We start from the raw sequence: 14203 nt of genomic DNA, 5'->3' as shown, positions 1-14203 counted from the left end.
GAGATACACTTGTGATAGCCACACACGCACAAATACACACTGCAAATTTAGCTAGCTGGCAACCTGCAGTGCCTGTTTCTTAAGACAGCCAGCAAGCTTAGAAAGCAAGTAGCAAAATGATATTCAGTTTTGACCATAACTTCTGTGACTATGACTCCAGGATAGTTTGCTGCAATACTTGGAGGAGAAAGAAAGGAGGAGCGGAGAGAAATAGAGAAGTTCTAATAAAGAGAAGAAAAGCAGATGGAGGAGAAAGAAAGGAGAGAAGGAGAGAATAAGAAGGAAAGACAGGGAGACGGAGGAAGCAGAAAGGAGAAAACACCCATAAGAAGAGGGGGAAGAAGGCGATTCACAGGTATCCGATGCAGCAGTGGCAGATTTTTTAAGCAGAGTGGCTTTCTTGGAAAAGCTTTGAGTATTTAGAGTAGGCCACTTACCGTAAATTAACTGGAAAACATATTTTTAAACAGGACTGCAGTACAGCAACTGGTATCTTGGTTTCCCATCACTTTTCCACACTTTGTTGTGTTATAGACTTAATTTAAAATGGATTGATTTTTTTTTGTAATCAATCTACACACAATACCTCATACTGACAAAGCGAAAACACGTTTTTAGAAACTTTTGCAAAATTATTAAAAATAAAAAAACGAATCTCATTTACATAAGTATTCTACGGAGCCCCTCTGGGGTCACATGGTAGAAAAATTTTTTTTATGTGTAAATCCGTGCGAACGGATTTCAAAACCATGCCCTGGGATTCACAATCCATGCGAACGGATTTGTAAACTGTGTGAACGGAAACGGTTTACTACGGAGCCCCTCTGGGGTCACATGGTAGAAAAAAAAACTCGATGTGTAAATCCATGCGAACGGAGTTGTAAACAGTTTCAAATGGCACAGTTTACAAATCCGTTCGCACGGATTTACACATCGAGTTTTTTTTCTACCATGTGACCCCAGAGGGGCTCCGTAGTATTCAGACTTTTTTTTCGGTACTTTGTAGAAGCGCCTTTGGCAGGGATGGCAGCTTTGAGTCTTCTTGGGTATGCCTCTTGCACACGTGGATTTGGGCAGTTTCTCTCATTATTCCTTGCAGATCCTCTCAAGCTCTGTCAAATTGGATGGGGAGTGTTGGTGAACTGAGATCTTCAGGTCTCTCTTCAGATTTTCAATGGGGTTCAAGTCCAGGCTTTGACTGGACCACTCAAGGACGTTCAGAGACTTGTCCCGAAGCCTCTCAAGTGGTGCCTTGGCTGTGTGCTTCAAGAGCTGAAAGGTGAATCTTCGCACCGGTCTGAGGTCGTGTGCGCTCTGGAGCAGGTTTTCTTCAAGGACCTCTCTGTATTTGGCTCTGTTCATCGTTCCCTCAGTCCTGAGAAGCATTCCCATTTTCCAGAAGCATGATGCTGCCACCACCATGCTTCACCGTAGGGATGTTATTAGGTGATGAGCGGTAGTACTTGGTTTTCGCCAGACATAGCGCTTGCTATTCAGTCCAAAGAATTACATTTTTCCCACAGCACAGCCAAGGGCATCACGAGGCAAATTCAGGTCAGGCAGTCGGTCATCTGTTGCTTCGTGAGATGGCCTCTACAGGGCGTCTATGACTGTGAGATGCAGTGTTTCCCATACAGAGGCACAAAATCAAAAGTTGGTCAATGTTTAGAAATTTATCTAAATCGATCTCTAATGCGCCTGATGTGCACATCATGTCACGTTTGTCATTTGGTGATGCGCAGACCAGCAGGAATGTACTCGAATCAAACAGAGCCTCCCCGTGTGAAAACTAAAGTGAAACTTAACATTCCACAATTTGCTCCAAACTCGTCTGTGTTAGTAACAGGAATTGTAAACAGTAACTTGATAACGTCTTTGTAAATCTTTAACGGTAACGTATTTACCTTTTGTAATTAAGTGGAATTGTTTAACCGCTTCAGTGCATTGAATTGAGCTGAAGTGAATTGAACACATGCCGTGGGTCTGTACATGAGCTGTGCTTGTCTCATCAGACCAGAGAATCTTTTCCTCATGCTCCGAGTCCCTTAAGTGCCATTTGGCAAACTTAATGTCTTTTCCTCAAGAGTGGCTTTATACCTTCCCCAGATCTATGCCTTGACACAAATTTTAGGTCTACAGCGAATTCGTTGGACTTTATGGCTTGGTTTTTGCACCAACACCTAAATCATGTCCAGTCAATTGAATTTACCACAGGTGGACTATAATGAAGTTCTAGAGACATCAAGGATGACTAAAGGATGCATTTTATAAAATTAAGGTATGCCACACATTTTGTTTTGTTGCGATGCCATGTTGTGTCTGTACAGCATCCAAGACAAATTTCCCTAAGGGGACAGTAAAAGTAGATCTTTGCTCAATTTAGAGTGTAATAGGCTCTGATACTTATGTAAATGAGATATCAGCTTAATACATTTGAGAAAAAAAAAAGAAATTCTAATTAGGTTTTAACTTTGTCAAGTCTATAACAAAGAGAAAAGGGGTCTCAATACTTTGAAGCCACTGTATACCAATACTTAGCGCATTAAGGTTTGCATTGCTGCATTAACTGCTAGAAATTACAGTAGGAACAGAACAGAAGTCCTAAAATATAGTTCTGTCAGGCTTGGTCCTACGGAGTAAAGCTGTCAGAAATTGAGAAGCTGTAGTGTCGGTAGTGTGGCTTGTCAAATTGACCCAACAAAAGCAAAGCTAATCTGGGGATTGTGGATAGAGAAATGACAACACAAATACAAGTTAAAATTTTAATTGAGGTAGAGGCAGAGCAGGTACATGCAGAAACATTATGCCCACATCCTAGACCTGAAGACATGAACTCTTGCATCCCTTCCTTCACAAAAAAATAATCTATGTGATAGAGGGAGACACTGAGGTGGGCACATTGAGGTCAGTGGTCAGCTCTGGGGTTCTGAGAGCAGCAGTGGTGGTAGTGATCATGTCTAGAAGAACATGTTGGATGCTGGGATTGCTGCCTTTAGGTGCACTCTTGGTAGTTTCAGAATTAGTTCCCCCATGGATTTCTGGATGCAGCTCGTTCGCTGTCACGTTGTCTGCCGCCGTCATGTTGTCCGCCATCGTCACGTTGTCTGCTGCAGTCATGGCCGCTGTCACGTTGTCTGCCGCCGTCATGTTGTCCGCCATCGTCACGTTGTCTGCTGCAGTCATGGCCGCTGTCACGTTGTCGGCTGCAGTCATGGCCGCCGTCACGTTGTCGGCTGCAGTCATGGCCGCCGTCACGTTGTCTGCCGCCGTCACGTTGTCGGCTGCAGTCATGGCCGCCGTCACGTTGTCTGCCGCCGTCACGTTGTCGGCTGCAGTCATGGCCGCCGTCACGTTGTCGGCTGCAGTCATGGCCGCTGTCACGTTGTCTGCCGCCGTCATGTTGTCCGCCATCGTCACGTTGTCTGCTGCAGTCATGGCCGCTGTCACGTTGTCTGCCGCCGTCACGTTGTCTGCCGCCGTCACGTTGTCTGCCGCCGTCATGGCCGCTGTCACGTTGTCTGCCACCGTCACGTTGTCTGCCACCGTCACGTTGTCTGCTGCAGTCATGGCCGCCGTCACGTTGTCTGCCGCCGTCACGTTGTCTGCCGCCGTCATGGCCACTGTCACGTTGTCTGCCACCGTCACGTTGTCTGCCGCCGTCACGTTGTCTGCCGCCGTCACGTTGTCAGCTGCAGTCATGGCCGCCGTCACGTTGTCTGCCGCCGTCACGTTGTCAGCTGCAGTCATGGCCGCTGTCACGTTGTCTGCTGCTGTCACGTTGTCTGCCATTGTCATGGCAGTCACGTTGTCGGCCGCCGTCATGGCAGTCACGTTGTCTGCCGCCGTCATGGCCACTGTCACGTTGTCTGCTGCAGTCACGTTGTCTGCCGCCGTCATGGCCACCGTCACGTTGTCTGCTGCAGTCACGTTGTCTGCTGCAGTCATGGCCGCCGTCACGTTGTCTGCCACCGTCATGGCCGCTGCAGTCATGTTGTCCGCCATCGTCATGTTGTCGGCCATCGTCATGTTGTCGGCCGCCGTCACGTTGTCTGCTGCAGTCATGGCCGCTGTCACGTTGTCTGCCACTGTCACGTTGTCTGCCACCGTCATGGCAGTCACGTTGTCTGCCGCCGTCACGTTGTCTGCCACCGTCATGGCAGTCACGTTGTCTGCCGCCGTCATGTTGTCGGCTGCCGTCATGGCAGTCACGTTGTCTGCCGCCGTCACGTTGTCTGCCGCCGTCATGGCAGTCACGTTGTCTGCCGCCGTCATGTTGTCGGCCGCAGTCATGTTGTCAGCTGCAGTCACATTGTCGGCCGCCGTCATGTTGTCGGCCGCCGTCATGGCAGTCACGTTGTCTGCCGCCGTCATGTTGTCTGCCGCCGTCATGGCAGTCACATTGTCTGCCGCCGTCATGTTGTCTGCCGCCGTCATGGCAGTCACATTGTCTGCCGCCGTCATGTTGTCTGCCGCCGTCATGGCAGTCACGTTGTCTGCCGCCGTCATGTTGTCGGCCGCCGTCATGGCAGTCACGTTGTCTGCCGCCGTCATGTTGTCGGCCGCCGTCATGGCAGTCACGTTGTCTGCCGCCGTCATGTTGTCTGCCGCCGTCATGGCAGTCACGTTGTCTGCAGCCGTCATGTTGTCGGCCGCCGTCATGGCAGTCACGTTGTCTGCCGCCGTCATGTTGTCTGCCGCCGTCATGGCAGTCACATTGTCTGCCGCCGTCATGGCCGCTGCAGTCATGTTGTCCGCCATCGTCATGTTGTCGGCCGCAGTCACGTTGTCCGCCGCCGTCACGTTGTCCGCCGCCGTCACGTTGTCCGCCGCCGTCACGTTGTCCGCCGCCGTCACGTTGTCTGCCGCCGTCATGGCCGCTGCAGTCATGTTGTCCGCCATCGTCATGTTGTCGGCCGCAGTCACGTTGTCGGCTGCAGTCACGTTGTCTGCCGCTGTCATGGCCACCGTCATGTTGTCGGCTGCAGTAATGGCCGCTGCAGTCATGTTGTCCGCCATCGTCACGTTGTCGGCTGCAGTCACGTTGTCTGCCGCCGTCATGGCTGCTGTCATGTTGTCTGCCGCCGTCATGTTGTCAGCTGCAGTCATGGCTGCCGTCATGTTGTCGGCTGCAGTCATGGCGGCCTTTACACTGATGGTTTCCATTGGAGTCTTCTGGGTACCCCCACGGAAGGGTCCAAGTTTGTTAGGGCGTGCTCCAATGGGCTGGCGGAAATGCACAGATGATGCCTCAGCTTCCACTTCATTGGTTTCCAAGTGTACTGTTGAGTAAGAAAACACCAACATTAGATAATAAATGTATAATGAGAACTGAGCACTCATGATTACCACATCAAAGGCTAAAAAGCCAAGGCTACACAAAATTGCCTTTTAGCTAGTGGGTTTTCAGAGAACCTGCTTACCGTCTTCAGCACGTCGCTCATCAAACATGGACTCCATTGACTGAAGAAGTGTAAGGGCTTTCTTTATCGAGATCTCATTGGGTGAAATCTCTGCAGTACAAGGGAAATTGAGTTAGTCTGAAATTAGCTCCAAAAGTTATAGCTGCCATTGCACATGTGCTTACCTCTCAGTCTCTTCTTAAAACCATCCTCCTGTGTGTCACCATCTGGTGAACAAGATGCTGTAGATGGTGCACTTGCAGTTAGCACAGGTTAATGCAGTATTGATAACAGAAATACAGGGCAAAACCAGTCAAATTTAGCCTCAATATTTCTCTTGCCTAGGATGGTCCAATGCATGCCCTCATGTTCAGAACTAGAAATTCCAAGAACTAAGACTACTGCCATCATCAATATGGACAACCTGAAGCTGCAAGGCTGATTGTAGGAAATCAGCCTTGCAGCTTCAGGTTGTCCATATTGATGATGACAGTAGTCTTAGTTCTTCAATATTCTGAGCTCCTACGCTCAGAATATTGTGAAATTGTACTGTCCTCAATTGATTTACAATTTTACAAATACTGGTTTAAATAGCATTATAGAGACATACCTTTGGCAAGCCAAACACTCAGCACACAGAGAACCAAGGCCCAAAAAGATCCCATTGCTTTGGTCACCAAGACAAAATAACTACCTGAACCACAGCAGAGGTTTATAAAAGCACTTCCTACTGGTGCCACAGCTGTTGCTGATCAGCTCTAATGACTAATTGGCTCTCTCTTTATAGGAATCAGTATCAGTGCTGGTAGAGGTTCAGCATTTCATAGTATATGATATATGACAATTTCTCAATAACCATACAAATCTGCTTGAACATTTATGGAAGATTATTTTTAATATGTATGTGAAACAGCATTTTTCACTTAAGTAAAAAAAAAAAAAATACAGTCCCCAAGATGGTCACACAGAATCATCTGATCCAGATCATTATGCTTTTAAGGTGACTGTGTGGCGGACTCTATAGACATTATTCACCATAATCTGTGGTTTGGGTATGTTTAACACACGCAGTTATATTGTGTGCTTCTCAGGGTTAAGGAGACACGGTCCCTTTAAGAAAGTCGTCAGATCGACGTCATGTTGTGTTTTTGAGCGCGAAGTAAATTGTCTTGCTCTGTGGGCTAAAAATAAATGACACACGAGTTGGTGTAGTCAACGAGAGAAGTTGTCCGTCTCTGCATTCCTGCCACTTCTACAACTGCACCAAAGCAATGTTTAAAAATCTAATTGCAGAGTCTTTTGACTTCACTACTTCTACTACACTACTTCTTAGTGTCTCCATTATGTTGTCCCAGTCTATTACATTTTCACACTGAGGCTCTAATTGACTAAAATTACATTGCGGAAGCAAATAGCTCGAGCAAATGACTATTTATACAAAACAAGTGATCGTGCAAAAAACACCCACAATATATGTCATTGCGTCAAATTGCACAATTTCCAAACGGCTACATTTATATAATGTAACTAACCATTAAGGCAATAGTCTGATTAAGCTATTTTACATGATCCCATTGTGCAACTAAAATGACTTTTTTTCAAAAGTTTGCGCTATTTTTCCTACAGGGGCGCATATTGAGAGATGTTTTATGAATTGATCGCAAAGCCAAATTTACATGACCAAACCCACAAGTCATTAATATTTGAACAATAATTATATGCAAACGTTACATATTTATAAGGGGCACTAGCGCAGTCAGCTCGCCTTTCACTGTGCTGCGCGAAATGCTCAGAGCACAGTTCATGAATAGCAAAGGCTCCTTTTTCTGTCATTGTGAATGTTTGCGCGTGCGCTAACGCTTAGCGAATCAGGGCCTCAGTATTCAATGACTGGTGAGGCTCCTTGAAACTTGTATTGGGTAATACAAGTCTTAAATCTGCTACAGCCGCAATGATGACTTTTATAACAGCCACAATTTCCCAAGTGATTTGGGTCTGACAGTAAAACATCTCTTTTAATATGATCCCAGGGATTATATTATAAAGATTTGTTTTGTTGTAGTTTAAATCAGGGCTTCTTAAACTTTTTCATGTCAAGGACTCGCAAATAGACCCACCGTAAACAGACCCCACTTGACCAGATTTAGTCCCAAGGAGCCATAAGGGAAGATTTTAGCTGTTGATTTAGTATTGAACTGAGGAACTGTGTACACTGTAGTGTGGTGGAGAGACAACCTATGAGAGTGAGGTGAGAGTGAAACCTATGATTAGTCATTCTTATGATCACTGTTATAGGCCTACATCTTATATTTCATTGGGATAATTTCTAGTAAATTAAAGTTGAACTATTCCTCATTTTGCTGGGGAACCCCTGGAACCCTCTCACGGACCCTTTGAGGTCCCCGGGCCATACTTTGAGAACCACTGGTTTAAACTATGTAGAAATTAAAAACAGACATGTTCCCAAACCACATTTGGTGGTACTTAAAATAATATAGGGAATTAATATATATATCACAGGCACACTAATGACAATGGTGGAGATAAAATGAGTAAATTAAATGTCTTGAAATGAACCGAGTATTTGTATTCACTTCCCTTATGGCAGCTCAGTAGTGAGAGTTAGATCAGAAGTAGTTTGTCTACAGGATACAGATGTGCAGTTGTTTATTTTTACAACTTTATAGACATACTGTATATATTAGTGTATGTTTCAGGTGAGGTAAAGAACAGCTGTCTCCAGATTTTGTCTTAGCACTCCATTGGTGCAAGGAGAAAGGTCTGGTAGAAACTTTGTCAGAGAGGCAAAATGGCAGAAAAAAAAAGTTGTAATTCTCCTAATGATAGAGGATGAGCATAAATGCATAATTATTCCATTCAAGACCTTGTATGGTGTTTGGGTCATCAACAACCATTTTTCGTTGTTACCGTCAACTTGTCTGAATGTTTAGAAGAGCAGGTACGTTGACCAAGACAGTTTTCCCACTATCAAGAAGGGTTACAGTCACAATAAATGGAAAATACAGACGAAGATACTGAAATCTAGATACTCTTGACATGAATACAAAAAATGCTTTATTATATTAACACATATATAAGTCAACCGTAATTCCACATTTGTGAGAAGATGTGATGCAGAGGTTGTCAATCGTGTGCGTGTGTTTCATAATCAATATATTCCATAGGTATGCTCCTTTCCATCTCTGTATCTGTCCAGGTAGCGTAGAGGCTGTCCATGTGGGTACTTGACCTGTGGAGGGTGGTAGACTGGAGGCCAAACAAACTCGAACACCGGCTCCTTCATGTCTGTAGGGAGAAACAGAGTCAACGATCAGACTTCTAATTACTGAAAGACAAGCAATCCTCACACACGCTAAATTCAGTCTGCATCTCCTCTGAGACACTTCTGAATGTAGGTCTTGTACAAGTCTTTTGTCCAAATTGTGAATTTTGCATTTCTATCAACTACAGGGTTTCTGCAGATTTCAGAAACTCAAATTTTTACTAAACCCCAAACCCAAATGTGGTGAAGCCTGACACCTAATGGTGAAAAGTAGGGTAATGAACTGGCCGTCTGCTGTTGGCTGGTCTTTGTGCCAGGTGATGTCACCACCTGTTGTACTTTATAGAAGGTGACATCACCTGGCACAAAGACCAGCCAATAGCAGATGGCCAGTTCAGTACCCTACTTTTCACCATTTCTGTCCACTACTGCTGGTCCCGTTAACATTTTTTGCTGAAACTACACAATTCATAGCATTTGCCTTATTCTGTTTGCCTTCCTGTCCAACTCTACTTCGACTAGATATCTCTGTCAGTACCAGTGTCTGATTTCATATTTGCATTCAAATTAAACTTAATTAAAAAATAAACCTGCTATTACATTGTGAAAAATAAAGACCTTTAATGATTGCATTTAAGGTATTTTAATACTTTTTAAAGGCCTTAAACCTAACAGGCTGTGAAATCAGGAAGCATGTAACACTTAATGACAAACTTTAGCAGATTGCTAGTCTCTCTGTTGTACAGTTGCATAAACCTGTAGATAATCTAAGAATAGGGCTCACATTTGACGAGGAGCATCACATACAAGAATCGTCTGTGATGGGGTTCCCCAGCAGAACCCTACAACAACATTAGCTATGCCAACCATCGGCGCAGACTTCCCCTTAACTTGAAATCCCATCGGGATGGCAAAACTTGCACCTTAAATCATTGTGAAAGTCATATTGTGAAAACCCAGTGTAAAACTCAATGAGGTCCCAACTCAGCTAATAGTAACTGACTCCTTACTGATCATTCAAAAATATTAACTGGATTTGCCAGAAGGCTAGAAAGTCCCTGTCTAATCACAACCACTTGTAGGTAATCGAAGATGTGAGTAAGGATTTTATTGGAAGGGTCTTTTTTTTGGTGTTGGTGTTGCTGCAATGGCCTGGCCTGACTTTGAAGCAGGAAAACGACCATGCCTGCGCTGTGTTTGTGTGTGTGAAAGTGTGTGTGTGGGGACTTACCGAGTGTGTTGTGAAAGGTGTTGGTGACGGATTCATCCCACTGGCACTGGAAGAAAGCCAGGCCTACCGGTGTCATGTTGTCCTGGTGCTTCCTGTAGAAATCCACCGTCTTAAATGTACGATCCACCAGAGAGTGGCTGGGTAGGAGGGACAAAACATGCTCAGTGTGTTTCTATATGAAACAAGATACATACATAAACACACAAGTTTATATTATGCTTGTGAATACAATCCGCTGTCTTACATTCCTTAACCTCAGCCAACCCTAACTCTCACACTAACTGAGCCCCTAATGCTTAAAAAAAAAAACTTTTCCAAGTGAGGACTGAAAAATGTCCTCTTTTTGAAAGATTTTCTCCATTTTTCTATCTTTATTAAAGCTACAAAATGCATCTTTAGGTAACTATTTGAAAACCTGCAACTTCAATACCCACAAACCATGTAACATGTAACGCTTTTCTGTATGGCAGCCCCGACTTCATGATTTAGGCTGATAAAATGGGTTATTCTGCAGTAACATGAATGATCTGGCCATGATATTTAACAATATGAAACGTGCTACGAGCATAAACTTCATTCCTGTGCAGTGATGCTGTCGCTCACCACGGAGACTGCCTGACGTCTCCTTGGAAGTCGATGGGTCCGTCCTGCTTGAAGAGGACGTAAATGTAGCGGTGGAAGCCTGTTCCTTTGGCAGGGAAGGGAGCCAGGTAGTGACACAACTCGTCCCCGGACTGCACCGCGCCCCCCGGTATGTTCCCCCTGCAGAGACACAGGAGACACAGGTTCAGGATCAGTGACGTAGCGGCAGATAGAAACTGGGTAAAGAGTGAACTCCCGTGATCACCGTGAGGCAAACGGCAACAAATATGGACAAACAAAATGAGTCTTAGAAAAAACTGTCTTCTAATCACATATATTTTATATTCTTGAAAAGAACTTGTTTTCATTTTCCACTTAAATCAATCTGATACTAGTTACTAGAAGGTATACAATGGATTTATATCAAAGATTTACATTAGCTGATGAAGGTGGGTAAGCTGAGTTTAGGTGGGTTTCTCCTCCACTACATCCTCTGTGAAATTATCATAATGTGCAATCACTATGATGGGCCTTTCTCAAGAGGCATTCAGAAAAAGGAGATGTGGAAGACTGCATTACTTAAAATTTGGTGAAGTCACATCACTAAACCAAGGTGACTGAGCACATATTGTTGTCTGGGAAATGATCTTTGAGTCGATTTACCCTTCACTGAACTGCCTGGTTAAGTAAAGCTTTTGAAAATGTAGTAATTTTTATGAGATGACAAAAGTGATCCAAGTCCATGTCATGTTAAGTTATTTGAGAATATTGTAAAAAAAAAAAAAAAAAAAAAAAAATTGGGGCTGTAATACTTACACTAGCCAGTGCACATACTCCCCCTCACTGTCAAGGAGATGCTCATCTGAAAAAGACAAGACACAAGCCATAAAATGTTAATAATTTGTCTATTGTGACGGTTGATCCCTACAGACAAAGACACTAACCTCATATTCACTATCTAGTCATACAGTGCCTCCATGTGGATTTTCATTAGAATAACAAAATATGATGGGGAATGCAGTAAAAGGCAGTTGTGTTCAGTTCACAAAAATCATCCTGATTTTAGGAAAAAGAAGGAATTTTCCACAGACATTAACTGGCTCCCGTGTTTTTCAGTCATAGCTGATGTTATTTCCAAAAAGACACTGACCTGGACAGGTGAGCAGCAGCGTCCACAGAGAGCCCTCCTCTGCCTCAAAGCTGACCTGAGGACCAGATGCTGCCTACAAGATAGAGCATGGAGCACAGTCAGGGAATACACATAAAGTTGGATAGAGTGAAAAGAAAAAGTGAAGAAAATTAAATAAGGATGCAGGATGTCGGGACGGAATGAGGGGTGAGAAAAGGCAGCAAGACTTTAAGGGGCGTCATCCCTCAAAACATCATTCGGAGAACAAGATCAAGATTAAACTCCCATTCCTTTAACCTACTTCAGTAGGTGTCAGCCGATTCCCATAATGCACTTGGCCGCTGTTGTCCTGGCCATAGCTGACCCGGAGTGAGACGTGAGGTAGAAAATAGGCCATGGGGAAGAGGTCTCTGAAGACTCCGTAGTGGTCTGCCAGTCTCTGTACATGAAATGGACCGCTGCTCTTCTCCCAGGTTTCCTGCACTCGATCCAGAGGGATCTTGACTGTGGGGACAGAAGACTGAACGTTTAATACAAGACAAGTGGGCAACATGCAGGGCTGCAAGCTGAATATGAACTAAGCTAAGATTCCAAAACAAAACAACGCGCAACATCAAGCGCACATCTCAAACTGTAAGGAAGATTAAATCTATCCATTAGAGAAGCTCAAGGATTCAGTTTATGGTCGGTCTGGGCAGGCTTACATGTGCGCAAACGGGACGCCCTCTCCAGCTCCACGTTCTTCTTGTTCTCCTTCACCACCTGCTTCCTCTCCCTTGCCTCTTTGATCCTGTAGGGTCGGCAGTGTGGCAGTCCGATGTCCACCCGCTCTGCACCTGCGCCACAACAACACACCCTAAGACTCTGAAGCGGTGATAGATTTAATGACCGCAAAATGAAATACTTACCATGCTCAGGGTCTCTTTTCTCCACGTGCTTTCTGTAGGTGTTCCACCAGACCGCCTTGTTCTTTGCCTCCTCTGCCTGTCTGAAGTAACGAGTGTAGCTGCGATACTTCTCTAACGATTCCAGGTTTTCATGGTCAATATCCTCATTTGGCATTGGACCCAATGGAGGGGTCCATCGGCACAAGAATGCTGTTGTATGTAAACATCCCAAAAGTCTTGTTAGATGATGGTATTTTTCGTGTGTACCCAATTTCCCCAAGGGATCACTAGGTCTCATGTGATCTAATTTACCCGCAACTGCTGAGTAGAAAGCACCTCATGATATTGTCTACTTTTTCCAAGCTGTCATGCACAATTTTGGAGGTAGGTAGCACCCCACATGAGCCTGTCCATTCAGGTAAGTGATGCTGGGGTGGTGGCTAGTATTCACCCTCTATGACAGCAAATACGGTGAAGAAGATGCTCCGTGGTGATTTGAAAATCATTTCAACCCCCAAATAGTAAAGTCATCTCACCATATCCCTAACATCACTAAAACAAATGATAAACCCACTCTTCAATGTTACTCATTGACAGCTGGCTTAAGTAGCTACAAGCTACCCGTTACGTGCCAAACTCCATTCAAAAATCTGGTAGTTTTATGTGGTCTTGTTGTTGTTACTCTCTTCAATATAACGTTTATCCGGTAACTGTATAACATCACATCTAATACATAAAGTAGCGCTTTCAGTAATATTTCAGCTTTTATATTTGGTTCGCCTACTGTACCCCAATCTTCTTGCACCAAAATAATACCACCTTGTTGGGCGGTAGCGAGCATTGTGTACGAATTCGTAAAGGTGAAGTGCTGCTTGGTGGATTCGATGGATGCCGAATTGGTGAGTGGCTCCTAACGATTGGCAAAAAGATATTGACTTTGTTCTACTATATATGTACCTTTGACGACGAGCAAGGTCACATTAAATTGTCATATATGTATGGAGTTTGGCATCAGGGCTCGCTTCAAGCCAGGGCTACTTGACCTAACTAAACATGCACAATACAAACGCGTGGTACACAGTAAATGACCCGGGCACGCCACCCCTCAATTTGAACCCAATATAACACAGTACTACAGTTATCATACCTGTTGTACCAAATGTCCTGGCATTATTGACCCCTAAATCTGTCCCAGTCTTTAAGGCAGCGGTGCACACCATGCGCAACGCCATCTTGGATAGAGTGACGTTGATCGCTGCTTTGCTGCCTTCAGTGGTGGAAGTCGTAAATACGACTTGTCGTGCTGTCAAGTGCTTTTAGTTGCAAATAATAAGAAAATGGACGAGGTAACAAAGGTTATTTTGTAGTATGTGTTGTTTTATTTTGGAAATCCAGTGATATAGAGTTAACGTTACTCTGTGCTGTGGTGGCAGAATGTAGAGAAGAAAATCCATGTCAGTCATATGATTGATCTTTTGACAAAAGTGGTTGTATATGCATCACTTTTACCATTAATTGGTGACACAGCTTCTATTCTGTCCGCTCCCGAAACGTCAACTGCCGGCAACTCGGGTACCATACAAACACTCCCACGTTGACCGTCCTATTTATTGATTACTTTGTTGGGTCGTTCGTGTGTGTTCAACCGTTCACCCGTATTTCCCGACAGGACCTGAAGGCAGCATTTTTGCG

General features: G+C 44.5%; 1 protein-coding gene across 1 annotated transcript; it reads right to left on the bottom strand.

Annotated features, from left to right (window-relative positions):
* Positions 1-8435: 8435 nt before the first annotated feature.
* mrpl38 (mitochondrial ribosomal protein L38) lies at positions 8436-13757 on the bottom strand. Its single transcript, XM_071907774.2, has 9 exons — positions 13659-13757; positions 12533-12721; positions 12329-12460; positions 11926-12128; positions 11646-11718; positions 11312-11357; positions 10517-10675; positions 9914-10050; positions 8436-8705 (listed from the first exon to the last, which is right to left on the bottom strand). Exons 1-9 carry the CDS (start codon positions 13741-13743, stop codon positions 8569-8571), a joined length of 1161 nt encoding a protein of 386 aa, XP_071763875.1. The 5' UTR covers positions 13744-13757; the 3' UTR covers positions 8436-8568.
* Positions 13758-14203: the final 446 nt, after the last annotated feature.

Source organism: Centroberyx gerrardi, chromosome 20, assembly GCF_048128805.1.
Source record: "Centroberyx gerrardi isolate f3 chromosome 20, fCenGer3.hap1.cur.20231027, whole genome shotgun sequence".
NCBI classification, from domain to species: Eukaryota; Metazoa; Chordata; class Actinopteri; order Beryciformes; family Berycidae; genus Centroberyx; species Centroberyx gerrardi.
The sequence above is the reverse complement of the archived record's forward strand: the minus strand, read 5'-3'. Positions and strand labels throughout refer to the sequence as shown.